The 23,483-nt window shown below is 41.7% G+C and overlaps 1 protein-coding gene across 1 annotated transcript; it reads right to left on the reverse strand.

Moving 5' to 3' along the window:
• Positions 1-473: 473 nt before the first annotated feature.
• On the reverse strand, positions 474-18,085 carry LOC136425670 (failed axon connections homolog). Its single transcript, XM_066414602.1, has 5 exons — positions 17,750-18,085; positions 14,780-14,916; positions 12,661-12,827; positions 11,576-11,778; positions 474-3,215 (listed from the first exon to the last, which is right to left on the reverse strand). Exons 1-5 carry the CDS (start codon positions 17,943-17,945, stop codon positions 3,001-3,003), a joined length of 918 nt encoding a protein of 305 aa, XP_066270699.1. The 5' UTR covers positions 17,946-18,085; the 3' UTR covers positions 474-3,000.
• Between the last annotated feature and the right edge of the window lie 5,398 nt (positions 18,086-23,483).

The following is a 23,483-nucleotide window of genomic DNA, read 5'->3' on the forward strand; positions in this document are numbered from 1 at the left end:
TGTACAAACGCAAGCCATGTGAAGAAAATTATACTGACTTCGCGTCAAACCATGGATTTTCTAACAAAGATAAAACATTCTGGTTTTCTTTATTATCATCCTATCCAGTTGAATCCACATAAATTTGATAACTGCGTGAAAAAATGAAGATTTTGAACCCGGCGTGCGGTGGCGATGCGGCTTCTACCGGCGCGCCGTGACCGTTACCGACAGTGTTACTGTACTCGCGGGACTGAAAATCGTCTGGCCGCGACCGCGTTGGACAGGTGGCCGTTATAGCCTAATTCTTAATGCTTATGTCAATGGGAAAAATCCAAGGGACCGACAAAAAGTGACCACTATGGGCAGGTGGCCGCTATGCAAAGGTGACCGCTAATACAGGTTTGACTGTACCTGGCAACTTGAGAATTTCATAAGTTAAACTTACTATCATAGTAGGCAATTCACAAGTTTGCAGAGATGATGCTGGCAGGTAAACAAGAGAATCTTTTATGAATCCAAGCAAGGACATTATGTGCAAGTCCTGGACTTAAAATCTTAAGCAAAATCACCCAAAGAAAAGAGAAGGAACACCATAAATTTGAATTCATCCGGGTCAAAATGTGTTTAACATCAGTGGAGAAGCAATGCACACTTTTTCATTTTACATTTCAGCTCCGCAAATTTGTCTGCAACTTAGGGGTCAGGGGTCAGGGGTGCAAAGTTTAATTTGGATACCTACTTTAATTAAGAAAATCCAGTAACAGCTATTACTTAAAGGTTGACTGGTCATGAAGTGCTTGTGACACCAAAATACAACATTCCCTGATTACAGTTGAATATAATCAGAAAATTGGAATCTAGGTCAACAGATGTCAAGAGATGGTAAGGGTCAGTGGGTTATTGAGAAATAGTTGGCTTCACTACTAACAGTAACTGCAGTGTTCTGTATCTGTATTTTTGTACTTAATCCAGTTCTGTAATTCAATTATTTAATAATTTATACAATACACATTTTACTACATGTGTACAGAATTGATTGTTGTCATTGTCACGTCCATTACATGATTTTACAGCAATGTAAACTAGGAACATGGACCTCTGTTTTCCCACAATACAGAAGAGCTAAAAACTAATTGGCTGATGTCAAAATCAACCCAATTATATTGCATTTCGAGATTGACCAAAAAAGGAACCATCTACATATAAATGTTACGTCAAGTAAAGGAGGTTACAACAAGCCCCCTTAGACTTACTTACTAATGGACTAAGGGGGCTTGATGTAACAAAAATTAAGGTAACATAAGCCCCCTTGGTCAAGTTAAAATCCTAACACCTCTCAGTAGAAAAGGTGGTGCCATTTATTGTCCATGTTCAAACATTTCAGTCTATAATCCTTGGTCACACATGTACACATGCAGTTGTGCATGTACTGATCAGTCAGGGTAGTAGTATGTGTGCGAACACATACCACTACTAGGGGTAGTGGTATGTGTTTCACTGCCATACTCTTTTTCTCATACATATAAGTGCTGACTCCTAATAAGCAGTATTACCATTTTAAAGTCTTTGGTATGACCTCATGAATCAAAAGCAAGCACTTAACCCACTAGGCCATTGTACCAGTTCTTATTAGGCCCTGTTCATGATTGAAAAAGTAAAACGGTTCGAAATATCTATTTGTGGGGATCAGAAGGTCCAGAGGAAACTTGATGGCATTCATCGTAACCAGGAGGTGTTCCAGGAAATCGCCAAGGGCCTGAAGGAACGCGGCTTCAACAGGACAGCAGTTCAGTGCCGATCGAAGTACAACTCTTGGTTAGCGCGGAAAAGTGAAACTTTTAGCTGCCAATACTGACAATTGGATATTTCCGCTGCATTTTGTAATAGCAAAATCTTGTTACGGCCGACAACTCGAGGTGGGGTATCACAACAGACTTTGCACAATATGCAAATTCGATGTAAACCATTTTCAGCGCGGGTGCAAGTTTGCATCGCGGATGCAAAATGTAAACCGTTTCAATTCGGAATATATCCGAAACGGTTCAAACCGTTTTATTTTTGGAATCATGAACAGGCTAGGGCCTTAGCCTGACTAAATTGCACTCCTAGCAGCTGGCCCGACAGGGAGGTGCTCATTAACCTCTGCCAGCAAGAGATTGTGTAAACACAGGCTACAGTTCTTAAAGGCACCCAGAGCATTTTATGAAACTTGAAATATTCTAGTTGCTGTAATCTTTATGAAATAGACATTTAATGCCACTATTTACCACATTTGCGTGCGGATTTCTTATCAAGGTGCTCAAAAGCGGCACAAAAATAAGCTACATGGTGATCTTTTAGTTTCACGCGCCTAGTGTAAATAGACCGATACCATAGCCTCGCCCACCTCCGTCAAAACGTAGAAATGCAAAATTAAAACATACAACTTCAAATATTTGACGGACATGCAGTCACTCTCTCATTGGTCGAACCGCTAATTGGGACGAACAGTCAGGATCAGTCTATTTGGGCTTGGATTTTCTATCAGTTCTCACCACACAACGGCATCGTATCTTTGCTCCTTAAATGTCGATATGTAATGGTATAATGTTATTGAAACTTACTATGTGTTGGAATGACTAGAAATTGGAGTTCCTTTATTCAAGTTTCAAGCCTCATAAAATGCTCTGGGTGCCTTTAACACCTACATGGCATTCTTGTGATTTGCCACTAAAAAAATTTTCACAAGCGTGTGCATGCACATTTTTACAATTTCATTATCAAGTTGCCAATAGTTGAGTTCAGAAATATCCTACTGTAAAGAATATGATATAGCAAATCACAAAAATGTTGTTTTTAACCTTTAGCACACCATAGTAGCCATTTGTCACCCAATGCCCTATGGGTTACAAAGTTAGACAGCAGGGAGAAGGTTAAACCAATTCATACATGTACAACCAACAGTCTGTTACAGGTGGAATTTGTTCTTTACCAAGTATTGGAATGAAAATCTGAATTAGAGAGTACAGATACATCTCCTCATTGGTCCTTTTTAGATTTTTTAGTCAGCTGATCCCAGTCTAGCCAATAGCGATCCTTGATACGGTTGCAGTAGGCCTGCAGGTTTGGACAGTCCACAGTGACAATCCTGTGCAGGTAGGTGTCAGAGTTAGCCCAACAAATCTCTGACAGCTGACCGAACACTGCTGCGTCCACCTCAGTAGGCTCATCTCCCATCAGGTAAGGTTTAGCACCTGGACAGGCAAGAATTGGAATGTTGTACCTCATCTGTTCTGATATTGTCTTAATGCCAATTGTCAAATAGACTGAAAGGTGTCAAAACATTTGTTAATAATCATTACAATTCTTGATATTTAAAGACATTAAATAGGGAAATGTAGCGTGCATAGCACCAGTCCTGTGTTTAGCAACCCTGCCTCTGGGTTAGGAGTTTGAGTCCAGGCAGTTGTAGTAACCTAAGATGCATGCTAATGGAAAGGGTTGCAGCCCTTAGGACTTGGCTGTTAGGCCGTAGCTGTGCATACTGGACGGCCAAACCATTGAATAAATAATACACTGTTCATTGTACTTGTCAAAAAGATTTTCTTGCTGCCACGGACTTGTAAGTACTGTACATACATGTAGTGTCTGTCTTCTCTGTCATGACCAGTGGAAGAAAAGTTGGTTTGTGAGCTAAACTGGTTCGAGATCACTTTTTTCTTTACAAAATTATCTAATAGTATAGAATAGTATCACTGCGGCTGGCTGTCATGAAGCCCCTGAGGTCATGAGTGAGTGATCGTATATAAGAATTTGGCCATTTCTCTGCAGTAAGGACATAGCGTCACCAAACTAATGTTCTAATTTTGAAAATAATATTCCAATATAGTTTGTAGCACTCACAGAGACTGTACGTGTGTCTCGTCTCCAGGATTTGCATATCAATGTGATCCAAGATGGATGCCTTGTGATTTTCCCCTGCATTTTCAGTTTTCTATCTGCTGAAAATCCATGTATTCCTTTGTCATCCGCTCCCGAAATTAGCCAAATTGTACAGATAAGTATATATCCATACTTTCTGTGAGACCTTTTTGTGAAATTTGCTACTTTTTCGCTCCAAAACGAACTTTTACTTTCTGAAGGGGTAGCAAGTATCCATCTTGGTCTGTGTAATTTGTACGCTCATTTTTTGTAACCTTAGAGAGACTTCGAATTCTTCAAATGTGAAGCATAAGTAAGTATATTGGTAATCATGCTGTTGTTTCAGTGTTGTATAGGTAGTGTAAGGGGCGCTGCCACTTTCGGCATCCCCAGGGCAGTATTTGCTGTTGTACTACTCCTGGCTGTACTCCCGCCACCTGTTGTTATACCAAAATGGAACAAGATCGATAGTAAAGTAAGTGCTAAAACAGGTGACTGGACGTTATTGGATTCAGACATTAGAAAGATCAACTATGGACTAAATGGGCTGAAGCTTGTTGCGCCATCACCCTCCCGAAGTGGTAGGACCCAACGAACTCTAAACACACTCTCCTGCCTGGCTCTACTGCTATCTGGTGACATCTCAACCAACCCAGGGCCCAGAGACTCTCTTGTGGACACTGCCTCCGAGATGTAGGTAACGGCACTAATACTAGTTTTGTATCATGTAAAACCTGCAGCGTCACTGTCGATGATAATGCACCTTCTAATAAAAAGCCTCACATAATCTCTGATGCACCTGTTAAATCCCACTGTAGAGGGCTATTATTTGCTCATCAAAACATTAGGAGTCTGTTGAAAAAGAAACCACAAGTAGAAGTGTTCTTAGAAAATAGTTATGCTGATATTCTTGCTGTAACTGAGACAATGTTAGACGAAACGGTTACTGACAATCTCCTGTCAATCAACTCGTATAACGGGGGTTGCCCTACCTTAGGACGCGCCCTAACTTAGGACGGATTTTTTAGTGATCTTGTTATGCATAAGTACGCCGTGTTTGTGTCCACTGACTATGCTCATAAGGAAGATAAATAAACCAAGTCCATGCACATAATTTTTATTTGCATTCAAAACATATGTGTACATATTCATTTCTTGTTTTGTCGAGAATGGTATTTTGACAATAATGATGGCAACGCTGAGTAGAGGGTCACTGCGTAGCTAGACGGCCCGACACCTAAATATACGACCTGTGCCAAGCAGATATACAACTATCATACACATAAGAAATATAACTTCATAAAACACACAAAAATTGGGTCTTTAAGTGTTTGTTGAGAAGAAAACCGACCAAAGAAAACAACGTAAACATCGCTGCCGTCTGGCAACGTTGTTTTCCCGCCATTTTTTGGAGCCGCGATGGTGGCAGACGGCGATTCAACGCACAGCTTTGTAACGCTCTAACATGTGATTGGTACCGTCTATGAAAAGGAAACTGAATACAGATATGGCGAAGATATTTCCCAATAAGTAGACGGAGTATTGTTGATGTAAGCGGTGTTGTTTTTTCGTAATGATTTTGTAAGTCGGGTCGCATGCAAGACGTACGTCGGGCTGCGCGCAAAGTGCGTAGTAGCCTATTTCCCGCCAAAACATGAGCTGGGATGCGCTAGATATAGCCCTTCTCACATGACGTTAGAAGTGCACACAGTCAAAATTTTCCGGTCAAAAGAAAGAATATAGCAGACGTCAAGACTTATTTACATTTCCCTAATTTCATCACCAACTTCCGAAGAGAGCAAAATTACCAAAGCGTACTAAGTTAGGCACACTATCTGGCGTAGCACTAAATCAGAAGGTACATTCGTGAAAACGTCTCACATCGTTTGCCGCTTGTAACTCGGAGCGTGAAGGGCCCATGAACAATATGAATACATTTCTTGTCCATGTATGTTCTTTAGATGAATGTGTTCAAAATTCATTCATTAAAACGTGACCATTCTCTGACAACCAGCAATGGAGCGCCGTGAGTTCGAGCGCGTAAAAAAACGTCCTATGTTTGGGCGACTCCCGTTAATGTACTTAGACATGACCGTGGTTCAAGGCATGGAAGGGGTGTTGCGTTGTATATTTCAAGTAAGATCCCTCTTAAATCCCGCCCGGATTTTTCAGTCCCGGGCCTTGAGGCCATATGGGCAGAAATTATGCCACCCTCCCGGAAGAGTATCTTAGTCTGTAGCATGTATCGCCCTCCATCCGATGACCACACGTTTTTCAACAAATTTGAGGAATGCATGGACAAGGTATGTGACGAGCACAAGGAAGTCATAATTATGGGGGATCTAAACTGTGATTCTTTGTCTACTGACAACTCAGGTCCCATCGGCAAACTTAGATTTTCCTGTATGCTGTATCAACTTGAAAACATCATAACCACACCGACTAGAATCACACAAAACACTAGCACCTCCATAGACGTAATCCTCACAAATGAGAAGTCACACCTGCACAACCATGGCACATATGAAGGTGGTTTCAGCGACCACGCAATGACTTTCGCATTCCACACTGTGAAAAGCCCACGAACACAGCCAAATATTACTTACAAGAGGAACTACAAAAACTTTAGTGAAGAAAAGTATCTTCATGACTTAGCACAAGTACCGTGGGACGTGATAGAGAATTTTACAACCGTTGATGAGCAGCTTGAGACATGGGAAACCCTGCTCGTAGGTGTAGCCAACATACATGCTCCCACCAAGAAGCTCAAGGTCAGAGGTACGCCGGCCCCATGGCTTACCGACGACTTGAGACAGCTTATTTCGCTCAGGGATCAATTGTACAAAGAGGCTAAGAAATCAGGTAACCTGAGGGAAATGTTAGAATACAAGTGCATAAAGAACAAGGTAAACTACCTATGTCGTAAAGCCAAAAAAGAACATGCATCTCAGTCAGTTATACAAGGGTCTGAAGAGGGACAGTCTGGAATGTGGAAAGCCATCCGCAACTTAATGTGGAAAGCCATCCGCAACTTACTTCCAAGTAAAACACCAAATACCATCAATTGTATTCAGCATGAAGATCAGAACATTACTGACACGTTGGGAATAGCGGAATACTTGAATAAGTTTTTCCACAAAGTCATAGATGACTTGTACAAGTCAATCTCAAATACTGTTCCCCACTTTAGCCCTTTTCAGTTTGTCAACAACGCTGACAGTATTTTCTCTTTTACTCCCGTCACTGAGGAGTCTGTCATAAATCTACTGTCCAGCCTCAAAGCTAATAAAGCAACTGGACTAGATACCATCGACAATAGGCTCTTAAAAGTTGGTGCACGTATTCTCGGTCCCACTCTCACCAAACTGTTCAACTTTTCACTGAGTACCGGAGAGTTTCCACAAAAATGGAAACAATCCAAAATCACGCCGATACACAAAAAGGGGGACAAAACAAATCCGAATAACTACCGTCCTGTGTCCCTTCTGTCGGGGGTATCAAAGATTCTTGAGAGAGTAGTTCACAACCAACTGCACACATACTTGAGCCATCACGGACTGCTAACATCCTGTCAGTCTGGATTTAGAAAACTACACTCATGTGAGACAGCGTTACACTCTGTGGTGGAAGACTGGACTCAATCCATAGAAAAGAAAGAGCTAACTGGTGTAGTTTTCTGTGATCTGTCAAGAGCGTTTGACACGCTAGATCACGATATACTACTGCTAAAACTGAAATGCTATGGCGTGGACGACTCATCTTGTGGCTGGTTTAAGTCTTACTTGACTGGCAGACAGCAACGCACGGGTGTAAGCTCAGCTTTATCCTCCTCAACTTGTGTCACCTGCGGTGTACCACAGGGATCTATTTTAGGTCCACTCCTGTTTATCGTTTACATAAACGATCTACCAAATTGCATCCAGTCGTGCAAAGTTTCCATGTACGCCGATGATACTATTCTATATTTTGCGGCGCGAAGCTTTCACACTCTGGAGAAAACACTCCAGAGCGATGCAACCCGGCTTTCCCATTGGTTTGCTGCTAACAAGCTTTCCTTGAACCCGACAAAGTGCAAAACAATGCTCATAGGTACACATGGAAGGAATGTGGGAAATATAAAGCTTAACATTGCTCTAGACGGGGCCAGACTGGAACAAGTAAACGCTTTTAAATACCTGGGGGTTACCATTGACAACGTACTTAAGTGGAGCTATCACTTTGAACGCATTTTCAAGAAACTCGCTCAGGTAATTGGCATTATCAAGTATGTTAAGCCATATGTCAGCAGTCAGGCTCTTCGGTTAATGTATGTAGAACGTTATTCATACCCCACATCAACTACTGTAGCACAGTTTGGGACCAGGGAGGGAAGGGATACCTTGATAAGCTTGAAAAGCTGCAGAAAAGAGCAGGTCGGGTAATTCTTGGATGTGACCGTTACACTCCCACATCAACCCTTCTCAACACACTAGGATGGCTCCCAGTAGCCAAAATTCACAAGAAGAGTAAAGCTACACTTGTCTACAAGGCCCTTAAAGGTCTGACTCAGTGTTTCCGCCAGACCTCGACTGAGAGGCCGTCCACTTGGGGAGGGCAGTACCGCGAAATTAATTGATCGTACCGCGAAAATTAATTGACCGTACCGCGAAAATTAATTGACTAGGAAAAGTAACTGAATGTTGTGATCAGAAAAGACTTTGTTAATTTTTTTTTAAATCAATTTGTTACGAAGGTCGCTAAGACTCGCTATAATACTGCTTCAATCGTCACAAAATGCGATCTATATTGACCAGAAACGCCTAAACTTTAGGCTAAAGTGTAAAGGGGTTTTCCCGCCCTGTGGTCACGTGACATCTTACCATCAACCAATCAGAGCACAGGTTTTATGACGCGGACCAATCAGCACTTAGAACCTTGCATATCAATGAGCTTGAAAACATGGCGGACGGCCCGGGGCGGGTTGCGACTCGAGCCAGCGTCATGACTTTGTGACGTGAATTCATAGGGAAAATACGATTTATCTACGGTACATATGGAGAATTTTCACGGCAAAACATTCAAAGGAATATATATTGTGTGGAATACGGTCAGAAATGATGGTGAATCGCGGCAAATCACGACGTAAAGGCTGAAATGCACGGGCGAAATTCTTGTTTTGTTTACGTTTTTCGTTGTTTTCTTCGAAGTCTTTCTTCGATTGAGTCTTGAAAAACGGGTTTTTAATGAGATCACCGTATGCCAAAGCAGGGCTCCAGACTAACTTTTAGGCCTAGGAGCACTGTGCTCCTAACTCAAAAAAGTTAGGAGCACCAGCAAAAATCTAGGAGCACCACTACAAAAAGTTGGAAGAACAAGCAAAAGTCTTGGCTATACCAAGTAATACTCCTATTAATCAATGTTGACAACCGGGAATAAAGTATTTGAATAGATCATAAAAGATAAAAGCCTACATTAATGGTGCAGAACAATTGGCAATTCAATTCATTCAATACATGTACCTTCCTACATACTGATACTAGTACGATGGATTTTTATAATAATTCGGCATAGGTTCCCCGGCTGGCCCCTATCCGGGGGCCACGGTGCCTCAAGTTCAACAAGTTGAAAAATACACAATGGTATTTTTTACTTGGAACAGGGCAAGTAATGATTCACATAACCTTAAATGATAAATAAATAGATAACTCTAAAACTTATCTATTGGGTTCATGACCAAAACAAATAAAGTCACATTCCATAATTTGAAACTTCACTGCTGGCATCAAGTTCAACATTTTTACAGGCATTTCTTTTCCTTTTACCCTCACCCTCTGTCTACAAATAATCCAAAATACTTTAATATCGTTAAAATTCTTGCTCAATAGTATCAAAAATGATCTGTTTGTGCAAGGAGGTTTAAACCTCCTTGGTTTGTGCCGAACCAGTCAAATATCTTCGGTTCCTTCGAAACGCGCAGTTCAAATTTCGCGCGTCAGGACCGCGCGGCGCCGCCATCCAATGACAGGCCGACCGCATGGAGAAAGCTTTGTGATTCGCCGCTGTGCAGTATAGACAGCAGCAGAATGAAAGTAGCAACATAACAACGGGCAGGTAATGAGCTTTAAAATGATACCGGTGACAAAAGGAAAATTTGATATTTTTTTAAATAAAACTCCGCTTGAATTGATTCATCAATTTTTGATCGTAAAAATCATCGCTTGAACAGATATGAATATGACCGCAGGAAACAGGCCTTTTATTCTGCTGCGGTCTATTTTTCATAAACATCATGGCCGCCATTGAAAACAGCGAGCGTCCGGCGAGCGCTCACTTTCATCGACAAAGTTTTGGCGTTTGAAACATTTTACAAATCAAACAAATACACCACAAAGGAGAGAAAATTATATACTTTATTTCTATGGGTAACTTTGCCACTAGGAACGGATAGTTTTTGTACCGCGGGTGTGGGAACATGATAGAAAATTCACCGACGATATTCGCGGTAGCGTTGGAATACCTATATTTTCGGCTTACCGCTTAGTTCTGCAGGCATCATCCTGGCGCAGGTCTTAATTTTTGATTGTCGCACCGTGCGACCGTGATTTTAAATCTAGTCGCATTCTCAAAAAACTGGTCGCATACATATTGTATGCGAGTTGCACTCACGAGCGCTGCAAAGGCACCGACATCGATTCTTCGCAAGCTTAACAATAGCAACAAACAAAAGAGTGTGAATGTCCAACGATATAGAGCGTCCCACGCCCGCAGTAACAAAGAAAAACAAAGAAATTATGCCGACCTCTCGTATTTTTTTCCCGATTTCTCGGCATTTAGTTTGTCTTTTTTTAAAGAGGACGGCCTATGTCTGAGTTCAGGCCGTCCACAGCGACATAAGGCCGTCATTTGACGGGAAGACGCCCCTCTGGCGGAAACACTGGTCTGACTCCTCCCTTCATCACTGCAATGTTCACCCAATTATCCCATGTACACACCCATAACACCCGCCTAAGGGCACAAGGTGGCCTTCAGTTGCCAATGACACACCTGGAATACAGAAGACGAACCTTTTCGTCCTCTGGGGCTGCACTTTGGAACACATTACCACAACATCTCAAATCAGCCAGATCACTTCCACTTTTTAAACAACCATATGATGTCCACTGCCTTTCTGCCAAACATTGATATGCAAATTCCGTTCTAGTCCTTTCTTTTCATTTTGTTATTTGAAATCAGTTGTAATAAGTTAGTATTTCCAAGCATTTAGTTAAGTTTACTTTGTATTATTATTCAATTACAGTTTGTGTTACTTTTGTTATCTTATGTATCTAAGTTTGAATGTGGGGATTTGCCCCCCAGGGCACATTGAAAAACGCCATCACAGGCGATATGTTACCCCTGGATAAATAAAAATAAACAAACAAACAACAAACAATATAGTACTACTGTACATGTACAAACATAATCATTCCCTGGACCTGCATCAGACCTGGATTTTCTGTGCCTGTACACACCACTAATATTTTTGCAATGGCGAGAGTTGTGAATGTCCTGGCTGTCAGACTGTGTGCAGCCTGTGGCAATGTGTGATAGAGTGTACAGGTGAGTCACACCTTGAGCATGTTAAAGAACCTGGCACTACACTTATATGAATAAGAGTGAGCTCCTTCCTGGTATGAGTGCTTGTTTCAATAAAAATTTGTAAGTCAGAATGTACCCAGAAAACGTGAGATGGCCTTGAGATCTTTCTCGATGATGCCTTCCAGATCGTCCTTGTCGTGTCGGCCGATGCCGTGAGCCCACAGAGTCTGTTTGACCTTCCCCCTGACAGACCTCAGGAGGAACATGACGAACCACGGAACCTCAAACAGCTCCTGCAGCTGGTCAAAGTTATCTATCCACCTGTTCCGGACCAGACCCCTACACAACAGCAAAAATATCATATAACTGAACATTGCTTCTACAAGCAGCCTTTTACATTTTCCGTGATATATTGTTAATCAAACCTGTACCTGCTTCACTACAAAGACCTACATTTGTACACAAATAAAGTGTAAAAAGGAGGGAGGAGCAGCAAAGAAAAACATCTGCTGGTACAATGGGCTCGAAAGCACAACAATACTTTTTAACATCATTTGTAATACTTGACAAGAATGACATGGAAATTGGCACTAACTACACAAAATAAGGCTGTTTTTTAAAACTGACATTTATTGACACCATGACTCCATAAAATATGTCCGTGACCAATGCACTTCCAGTTATCATAGGAGACTTGCTTATTTTCCTTTCTAAACTCTTTTAAAGCTGTAGGCACAGCAGTCATTAGGGGCCTGAATGTACTTTCCGATAGAAAACAAGCAAGAGAAGCTAAACTCTATGGGACATTAGTCTATAAATAATTTGACGAACACAATACATCTTCAGGCCCCTGATGACTGTTCTAAATTCCATCTGATCGACTATCACACTTCACTCCATCCTAGCAGCTGGGAACGAGAAGGTCCGATTTATGATTTCCTCCAAGAAGGTACCCTAAAAGAATCTGGTCTAAAAATATGGATATATTTTTGTAGCGGTGAGAAATTCCCTTTTAGCCAGCCTAACTTGGCATTAATGCCAAAGTGGTAATTATAAAAAAATGTAACTAAAGAAATTAGCAGGAAATTTTCAGCAGCTAGGTCAGAGGTGCACAGTCCTGCAGGGTTTTCAGTTGTGCGCTAGCAGTGCAAAAGTGCCTCTTGTGCAAGTTGTGGAGAGAGACTAAGTACAGTTATAATTAACAGTTAACAGCTGTCATACCAGTACGTGTTCTCCTCCACCATCTTAGTGAAGGCCCTGCTGACGGCCTTGTCTGCCTCACTCAGGGACTGGTTCAGGTCCACGCCTTTCTCCCTGTTCAGGAACTCTATGATGAGACCAGAGTCTCCCTTGGCTTCACCATTGTACTCTATCCACGGGATCTTCCCCTGTGGATGCAAAGTTTTAGAAGTCAAGTTCAACTCAACAATGAAAACACTAAAGATGTCAAAATTTTGTAGTTTTCGAAGAGACATGAACCACAAACATAAAACCACCACAAAAACTTTTGTTCTGCCCCTCTCGTAAGTAGATATGAGACCGTGCACTATCTAGCTTTCCGACTGGCTGTCTTTAAACCGTCACAGTGAAGTTAAAGGCATCAGTGTTTCCATTATGTGACTTAAGTGCTACTATTGTTTCAACGGTTGAATTTAAAACCACTGCAAACACTCCATCTTTGCCCTACCGCAAAATTAGATCCCCGCAAACTTAAATCATTCACAACTAGAGTTCCACGACCTCATACCTTCGCCAAATGATTTTAACCTTTATGACTGACGTATTTCTGTGTTTATCATGAATTATAAATCATACCAGTTGACTGTCTTAAAATTTAACATGTCCAAAGTATAAGCTTAACAAATTATGAGCTTAACAAAGAAGGTTATGCTAATATTCATCAATTATGCAAATGAGGCCCTAATTAGCATAATTTGATTCAACGATGTTCACATTCACATAACTTCCCGATGCCATAAAAAAAGTATTAAATGTATGAAATTGCCGTCATTTGCCAGTGTGGAATAATAGAAGTTACTCATTAAGTATGCAAATTAGGCCAACATTCGCATATTTTCTTTCTATTATCAGTCCTCTCTTCCTCAGTTACAATTTGAATAGTCATATCATGGAACAAAGCGGATTTTGAAAGTTGCCTCATTAATTATGCAAATTAGAATCTGCATAATTATCGTCCAATCATACTAAGCATCACACAGGCTATCCACATACCAAAAATCATGACCATCCATCAAGGCCATCTTGTTATAGTATTTTCTCATTAATTATGCAAATGAGGTCTTCATTTGCATAGTTCATATCAATTAATATTTCTGTCTTCCTCAGTTACATATGTCACTTGTTTCAGAGTCCTATGATGGAATTTGCTGGCTGTATAAACTTTACTCATTAATTATACTGATTTGCATAAGAAGTATCTAATCATGTACATCATCACTTAAACTATCTACTTACCAAAAATCATTACCATCCATCAAGCCCTTCTTGAGTTATTCCCTTTCAAAGTCAGACACAAAACCTGCTCCTGCAGTTCCAAAAAAGTCGCTAGGGGGCCCAAACCCGTACCACTTACTATGTACCACTCAAAAATCAGTTCCATAGCATGTCCAGAACATGAGATATCAAAACAGGAAGTTCCGCTGCAGTACTGTCAGAAGCCGCTAGGGGGCCAAAATCTAATAGTTTTTAGGTCTCATCAAAACCTACCAACATACCAAATATCAAAACAATCCATCCAGGCATTCTTGAGTTATGCTGGTCCACTACACACACACAAACAAACACACACACACACAAACGCTACCCTCTGCATAATATTCTCGGCAAAGGTAACAATATTCTTTACATCATGCTCAACCCATAACCATGCATATGAGTCATAAATCACACTACTACTAGTCCTAGCGGCCAACCTGACTGACTGACTGACTGACTGACCAATGAGGGAGGGGGTCCAATCAGACCCCAACAGCAAGAACTTGTGTGACAAAGGCTAGAAATAGTAGAATGGGTACCGTCGTCAATTTGGATTAGAACACCTTCCAATGATACATAATGTCCAGATTAACAATGGACAAAAGATCTACTGAGATCAAGTTTTCAAACATTTTTGTTTAAAAATATAGGTTTATACAGTATCATGATCAGACAGAAAAATTTTTGATGCAGGCAAATTCCTATCTTCAACTGACTTTGTATTCCTTCTGAGGGGGGCATAATGCTTTCTGCAGCTGACAACTGATGATGTGCACATGAATATAATCCATAGTTTGGCCTGACATAATTTGTCAGTGTTACCACAAGTTTTACACACACAAACCTTTGGGCCCCTACTCCTCCCATACATCGGCTCGTACGGAATATCAGCCATACGCAGATATGTCTCCAGCTTCATTCCAAACGGAGTCAGACATGGGATCGCCTTCACGGGTGGCGCCGCATGGAAGTACACTTTTCCTGCGGAGGAATCAACACAATGTAACAATCTAGTGTAAGGCCATGTTGATTTCTCTAAAAAAAAAAAATTTTAAATCAATACCAGATAATATTAATAGATTCTTCATTTCGTCTTTGACTTTGGTACTGACTTTGGCATTCTATGACATTTAAGTATCCGTTTTCTGGATGTTTGTTTTATTGCAATTTACAGCATATGTCTTCTCATTTTGCAGCTGTTTTGTATGATTTACCGTATGGCAGAAAAACTTTTTTGTTTGGAAATGGACTAAAATTGATGCCCATGCGAATGTCATCCATATCGACATTATTGACAACCTGGCCGCGGCAGCCATTGATTGTCTGTCAAGCCCTGTTTTTGACGGAGGTGTTCTAAATAGAACAGGGGACGTGGCTTTGGTCTATTCTGACTAGTATTGGTGCAATTTAGGTAATTAGAGTGACGGTATAAAATTTCCTGAATTTAGCTTAGAGTGTTGTATAGGTTACGAAGACCTAGGTTGCAATAAAAACTTCTTCTGCCAGTTGGATACGGTCTTTGCATCTGCTTGGAGATTAGGCCTTCCTGAATTCAACGTAAAGCGTAATTAGGATCTGTAGCGTCACAAACCGTGCCCATCACGTTCTGTGCTTTTCTCAGGCACAGAACGTGACACAGCCCGACCGTCACAAACTGCCCGGAAGCGCTGTCAATCACTGTGACTGATGGGGCAGTGATGTAACTATTCACACCCACATTTCCATATAAGGCAGCATGTTTTTGTTTACCGCAGTCTGTCCAGGAACGGTTCATGACAGTGCCCGTCAGTGTTCCCGCCAGGCATACCTCAGTGCGTCTTTGGACGCACTTTTTTTGGAAAGGACGCACTCAGCTGGGCTGAGTGCGTCCAAGCAAAATTTTGAAGGGAGGCTAATTTCTGTCACAAGTGGAACTAGAATCTTAGAACAACCGCTCAGAAGCCTACGATGTACTTCCAGTGCTCTCTGTTACGCATTGTTAGCAGTCCAGGGCCAGGGGCGGAGCACCGCACGCCTTAAAAACATCAAACTCACGCCGGGCGGCCCTGGCCCCAGTGAGACACGCCCCCGTAAGCTCTAAGATCCGAAGTTCAGCGAAGTGCGGGGCCAGTACACAAGATTCACTCGAACAAGGAGAGCCTCTAAATATCGTGTTGTTGCCCTCATTGTACTTTTTTGATGACAGTCATACAGATATTTGCGGCTCTATTAGTATTTCACAAGTCGTTTATATCTTGATCATGAACTGGGACGAGCTCAGGCGAAAGGTTCGCGCCAAACATGATCATGAAACGCCTGAAGGATGATAGCATCACAACGTAACAAAGCACACGGCAAGCACATCGATACATGAAAAAAATTATGTATGTCCCAGAAACTAATACAATTCACTAAAATCACACCCAACTTCTTGTAATCCATCGATTTTATATAGAGAAATGTCATTGTGTTTATCAAGTTACAATGTGATCGTGATTTCCCTCTTTTACGTTTGGATGCGGTGAACACACCTCAGTGCAGCCATCTTGTCAAAAGTTGTGTCGCGATTTCGTTCAATTTGCTATTGGAAAATTGACGCAAAGACCTGATCTCTGGCTCGCAGTATGACTGCACGAGTATGAGCATAGTTTTACGTACATCTAGGAAAAAAAGAATGGTACGTACAGGATGAAGAAAGCATGGAGAGTCGTCACTGGGAGCCGAAGCACGCACGGCTTTTCTGTAGAGACACAACTTTCTTTTCCATGGCTGTCGCCTGTAGGACTGTTTGCCTTGCAGCTACGATTTTGCCACTGGATGATCATTGATTTTCTAGGATCGACCCAACATTGAACCGGCCTGGATGTCATGTTCACTTTTGTGACGGTAATTTATGCTTCTTTGACCGACAAATGGATTCTATACTTATCGCATATCGTCCGATAATTAACTAGTTTCGTACTTGGTAACGTTACGAACGTTAAGTTTTTTAATAAACTACGGCCTGCTTGTGAAAATTACTTGTAAGCTCATGTTTACTTACCTTTTCCTGTTAGCTATAGTAACGTTCACGAGAACTACCGGTGTTAGTGACATAAAAACGAACTCTCCGGTCGAGAACAAACGATCGCCATAAAATGAAAACTGATAGCCGGTTTTATCAAACTAATCAAAGACTTAAATAGTATTTTCCATGCTCATTATCAAACTTGGTCGGTATCCACGTACCTCAAAACACGAATATAGAAGTAAAACAATGTGTTAGAAGTAAACAACAACGGGTGACAACATAATCTACCGATTTCCTGCGTTTTGAAAAGCACATTTTTGGGTCGTTCTCGTTAGCACTGCCACCGATAATGACAATGGCGGCGGTAAAAGGGAACACTGACAACCACTCTCAATGGCATGATTTGTCTCTCAAAATGCGGGAGATTGCGTTTCTGAAGGCTTGAAGATCCAAAATTTCACGGGGGAGAATCCCCCCGGACCCCCCTAAATTGCGACCGCCTTCGGCGGTCGGGTCGCGCCTTCGGCACTCCCCCCCCATTTTATATTTTGGTGGACGCACTCTTACCCGGGGCTGGCGGGAACGCTGGTGCCCGTGTATCACAAACCGTGCCTGGGCACAGTACAGTATGTGACAAGGCACAGAACGTGACGCAACAGGATCCCCATGTAGACCCTCTGTTACAGTGTCCTTTATACTCACGGTGTCCGCGGAGTACTAAATCAGACCACGCGCACGCCCCCTAACGTTTCATATAATTACGTTATTTTTTGTCATGCATTATAACGTTACATATAGTTACTAGTTATTCAGCAGTAACCCTACCTGGCGTGAACTCTGCCCGAAGCTTGACTTTGTTCTGCCGCCCGCAGCAGCTCCACAGCACCGCCCCGACCAGCAGCGCAGAGGCGGCGACTAGCACAGCCTGGCCCGCGGACAGCTGGCCGGGGTCTGTCAGCAGCCGGACAGTCTCGTACAGGGCCGCTAGCGACCCCTCGGCATGTCCGGCGGACTCGGACATCTTCACAAGGCCCTGGAGTGGCTATCGTAAGGTTTCAATACCTTTGGGAAGTATTTACTGTAACTGAACTTCACCAAATGTCAGACTCAGAGCAGCGTCCGTCCTGTCGGCGGACTAGGGGTCTACTGCCAGCATCTCTGTGGAGCAGCTACACAACTTGCGATTTGTCGTGGAGCTGCATCGTCGGGCTTTATCTCTATCCCATATGTGTGTAATCACCTAATTTGTATGCACCTATTTGTTTGTATGTATAGATGTAGTAGACCTTGCGAAAGTCGCTATGCTTTTGTTGTGTCAATAAAGATCTTCTTTAATATGTCTTTTTGTTTTTTGGCGACGAGTTAGGGGCGGGGCCTGTGGGTATTAATACTGATAATTTATCTTGTTGTCGGTCGCCAGACTTTTATTGTGATATCAAAGTGACACTGCGGCCCGGTGCCGAGGTGTTGTCAACACCCTACAGAACGACTTAGATAACCTTGACGGCTGGTCGGACAGAAACCACATGCTTCTCAACCCAAAAAAGTCTAAAGTGCTACAGATATGCTTCATGCAACGACCCCACCTGCCCCAATCCTTACACTAGAAGTCCAGACGCTGACCGTGGTGAAACAAGTAAGACTACTTAGTCTCCAGATACAGCCCGATCTCGACTGGAATGCACAAGTTGACTGTATGGTGACAAAGAGGAGCAGACGCCTCTTTCTTCTATGCAGACTGCGGCGGACTGGTCTCCCGACAGACGACCTCACTGCCATCTACTGCGGCTATGTTCGTCCACTTCTCGAATACGCCGCTCCTGTCGGGAGCACCGCCCTCAACAGCAAACAAATCAAGAGACTTGAAAGTGTGCAGAAACGTGCCGGTAGGATCGTGTTGGGTCGGCAGTATACTACATATCGGGGCGCCCTGCGATCATTGAACATACAATCACTTTCTGATCGCCGTCACCACATCTGCTTGAACTTCGCAGAGAAAGTGAGACAATCTGTATCTGCATAGACGGTATTACCGCCCTTCAGCGTAACACACCAGCTTCGCAGGCACGCGACGCGGAGGCAGCTGTTTCTATATTTTTTTTTTCATTTATTTATTCGGCTTCACAGATAAAAATCTGTGAGGAGCCGGAAACATAAACCTGATTTCTCTACGGGGCCGGCTCCTCAACAGATATACAATACAACTGACAATTGATATAGAAAAAAGCTTACCATCTAAATAATCTAAATAATACAATGATCAGAATAACTAAAACAGTAATAAAACGGTAATACATTATAATACACAAGAGAAAAACAAGAGGCAGTTGTTACATCTGCAGATGGAAGACCAGGTGCACATGTTGTCAGCTGAATATATGGTGTTAACCCGAGATATAGAATAACTAGCTAGTAATTTATTGACTGATAGAATGCTGAGGTTTGAGTACATGTGTTGGTGGATTGTTACAGGTAAAGTGTTCCAGATAAGTACAATACGACTGAAATATGAAAAAGTGAATGTGTCGGTTTTACAAGGGCGTACAATAAATTGGAATTGATCGATGAAGCGAAAAGATCTACTAGGTACGTTAACTTTGACAAAACGAAATATATCAATGAGGTAGATACCATGAAATCATTTAAAAAGAAATAATACATCGAAATGTTCCCGTCTATAACACAGTGGCAGAAGATTCGTGTTGGCAAGTCTATCCCTGTATGACAGTTCGTAGTTGTTACAGATGTATTTGGTGGCTCTCCGTTGAACTCCCTCGACATTACGCGTGAACAATCTCGTGTGCGGGGACCACACCTGGGAGCAATAATCTAAGTGTGGAATAACTAATGAACGATATAAGTTGAGCTTGACTATGAAGGGAGCTTTGTAACCAACAGATCACTTTATCATGGCGAGTATTGAGTTGCACTTTGACACTTTCTTGACTACATGAGTATTCCAACTTAGGTTATGACAAACCTGAAGACCTAGGCCCTCATGTGTTGCAGATCTGGTAAGTACAGTACCGTCTATGTTATAGGTATCTTGTATGAATATCGTTAGATGCAAAAGAAGATGTTCCCCTTTTTTGCGTAAATTATGATAATGAGATGAAATCATTAGAATCCGCTTAACTGCACCTCCGATTTGTCAGCATATTTGGTGCAATTATCCGGCTGGTGCAATAATGCGAAATTGCCCAGCTGGACCGGTAGTACACTGTATCATACAGGAGGTGAATAGTTTATAAACTTCGGTGTGCTGTTGCAATTGTTAGCACACATTTGCAGACCCTCATTTAGATGTAAGAAAGCTTTTGTTATATAGGTACAGTGCGGTAACACCGTAGATTCCACCTCTTGTTAGGGCCACGTCTATGTATTAAAACAGTAAAGTTCTAATTATCAGGAACACATCTCAGGACACAGTGAGTGAAATCAGTAAGCGCCAGAGAGGCCCCTGTCATGTTTGGACAGATTAGACTGTGTACATCATGGTAGTGAATTACTGTACAATGTACTGTACTACGTATCCAGTGGGTAGATATGGTTAGATGACTTAGATCAGTGACAGACCATTCTCCTTATAGCAGAGCTGAACCCGCGTACTGACATCCTTTGGGTGAATGTAGGAAGTTTCTAGGATGCGGATTCAGCTCTGCCATAAAAGAATGTGACAGATGATCACGTCAGTACCGCACCGTCAAAAGCGACTGCTATGTCCGTCCACGCGTCTGTAGCCCTTGCCGAGTCTCTGTGCAGTTTCCGACTAGATCTGAGAACTGCGACTAGATGTACGTTAAGACGCCGGTCTTTTATTATTGCAGCAGTATGTGAATATAGCGCTGCCGTGAACCTGAATCCGCCGACAACACCCCATGTCATCCTTAACGCGAAATCAAATCCCCGCGAACTTAAATGCATTCACAGTAATAAGACAGTGTACAGGTAGAGACAATTTTTGTTAAGTACGGAATGCTGTCTGCCAAAGCGCAATGCCGCCTTTGGCAGGCGTGCCTCTCTTTATGGTGACGACACGCCCCGTGACCCACCCGGGACCTCCCATACGATCGCTATCAACGTGATTGTCAATGGAGACCACCTTCTTTTGTCAGTCAAAACAATTTTAGACATATTGGTGGTATCGTGCCTCTTCATAGGCACTTATGGGCTCATTTGTACCGCGTTTGCCGATTTTTAGAGCACCTTTTTAGTTAACTTGTCGAGGATTTTTGAAAAAAAATTGATGCAGTTTTCCGGCATTGTGCACCCGTTGGTGACAATGCGCCGTGCAGATATGCGGAGTCACTAACAATGCAGTGAATGGGAACCGGTTTGGGATTTTGGGATTCGGTGCAGTTAAATGGAATGTGCATTAATCCGAGGTGCAATTAAGTGGATTCTACTGTACTTAAACATGCCAAAATATACTTCTTACAATGACGAATACATGTAAGTTCAAAGATCACCAAAAAGATGCAAAAAGGAACAAAAACAAATGGGGTCATTTTGGACCCCGTCATTTCAGTCGCAAAAAAAGGTCAGGTGTTTGAGGGTTAAACACTGGAACAACATTTGCGGGTTTGTTTGTTTGTCTGTTTGTGTTTCCGCACCACTCCAGTCAGCATAACTCAAGAGCCTCTTAATGGATTACGATGATAGGTGATGTGAAGCCGAAATTCAAGGTCGATTTTGGGCCCTCCTGGTATGTGACCTTGGTACTACAGCAGAACTTCAATTTTTGTATCTTTTGACCTGTACGTGCTGTGGTCTTGATTTTTTGGTGGCACATAGCTTGGGCCCCCTAGCAGCTTCCTCTGGAACTGCAGGGGCGTTTTTGTGAAAATCTTATAAGGAGAATAACTTAACGAGGGAACAACGGATTTCCATGATATTAAGTATGCAGGTAGCTTAGATAGAGATATACACAATGAAGTGCAGATTATGCTAATTGGGCCTTAATTTGCATAGCTAATGAGAAAAATCTATATTTGCATTGTTTTCCATCATAAGACTCAAATACATGTAACGTATGTGGTTTATGGAAAGTGGAGCATCAACAGATACCAATTATGCAAATGAATCCATAATTTGCATAATTAATGCAAAAACACCCAAATTCATCTAATTGTGAAATTATTGGACTGTCAATATTGCAACATGTGTAAGTAAGATAAAAGTGTTTATGATTAACCCTTTAACCACCGTACCTTTTTTACGACTAATCTTACCATATGGGGTCAAAACTGACCCCACAATGTTTTCTACAAATACAGCTTTATTTGTGACTATTTTTGTGGTTTGTATATATGTATAGTTTGAGTAATCTATAAGGGACAGTTTGACATGATTAGGTGTGAATAATTTCTGCTCATTATCATAATTTATGCAAAAATAGGGAACATCGTCTTTTGCAACTAACGCTATTCAGACAAGCGGGCTCTTAGCCTGCGCCTACACTTGATGTCATATAACATCTGAATGTCTTACGCTAGAACAACCAAACTTGGTCACCTTTGCTAAAATTTCGTTGGCAACAATTAACTAATCAATGTTTTCATGTTGCTATGGCAACCGGTTACTGAGAGGCATATTTGGAAAAAAGTCGCTAATTTTGGATTTTACAATGTAATTCTAGGGCTTTCTTTGTAAACTGCACTTATTTTCTTATATCAACACTAACCAATGTTATTCACTATCACTTTTATGATTTAATATTCATAATTTATGCATATTTGATTACGTCATCGGTCAAAATCAAAGATGGCGGACGATATAATTAGATTAGCTATAACCGACTTTTTCAACCTCAAATCTCATCATTACCATGTTTATTCGAACAGAAACAATCTTAATATAAACGTCTTGGTCCATTCGTATTATGTTATTAGGTTATATGATGAAAAAATGCATTTAAAATAATTCAAGATGGCGGAACCAAGATGGCGGATTTCGCTAGTGTAACTCGATATGAACATGATTTATATGACGTCATTTTGACGTCGTTCCTGTTGCCATCTACAAATAATGTCTTTGAATATATCATTTGCATAGATAGAATTGTTCATGGAGATATGAGGTCGCGGAAATCTTGTTTTTTAAATGTCTCACTTCCTGGTCTATCCAGGGAGGAGCAGTGATATCTTTGACGACTTTTTAGGTACAAATTTGTCCACAGCCGACTTAACTGCAGTTAGCCATCTTTCCCAAATAGTATCAATACAGATGTAGGGATCGATGCCTTCAGACAATGGGAAAACTTCCAGATAGTTAATTAGGCCAGAAAAGTCAACATTCTTGAAATCATACACATGTCGAGATATCTTGGCTTTAGGGTGTGGTTGAACTCAATGATAGTGTGATCCGAGTCAAAGTCAAGGTCCACTTTCGATACAAGGGAGAATTCCTCTGGGAAATTACAGAAAACGAGATCAAGTAAGTTACCATGGTGATTGGAAGGAACATAGTTAATCTGGGTCAAGTGATTATCACCAATGATGTCGATAGAAGTATTAACCGACCCGTCTCTGACTGTATCTAAGGACGTCTAATCAACCCC

This window comes from Branchiostoma lanceolatum, chromosome 19 (genome assembly GCF_035083965.1).
Source record: "Branchiostoma lanceolatum isolate klBraLanc5 chromosome 19, klBraLanc5.hap2, whole genome shotgun sequence".
In the NCBI taxonomy this organism is placed as follows: Eukaryota; Metazoa; Chordata; class Leptocardii; order Amphioxiformes; family Branchiostomatidae; genus Branchiostoma; species Branchiostoma lanceolatum.

What these genes read in the sequence shown, in the direction of transcription:
- LOC136425670 (XM_066414602.1), bottom strand. Translation starts at nt 17,945, where the DNA reads ATGTCCGAGTCCGCCGGACATGCCGAGGGGTCGCTAGCGGCCCTGTAC. An exon ending in GGAGGAGTAGGGGCCCAAAG is followed by an intron (nt 12,828 to 14,779) that starts GTTTGTGTGTGT and finishes TTGCATCCACAG; the next exon opens with GGGAAGATCCCGTGGATAGA. An exon ending in GGCCATCTCACGTTTTCTGG is followed by an intron (nt 3,216 to 11,575) that starts GTACATTCTGAC and finishes TTGCCTGTCCAG; the next exon opens with GTGCTAAACCTTACCTGATG.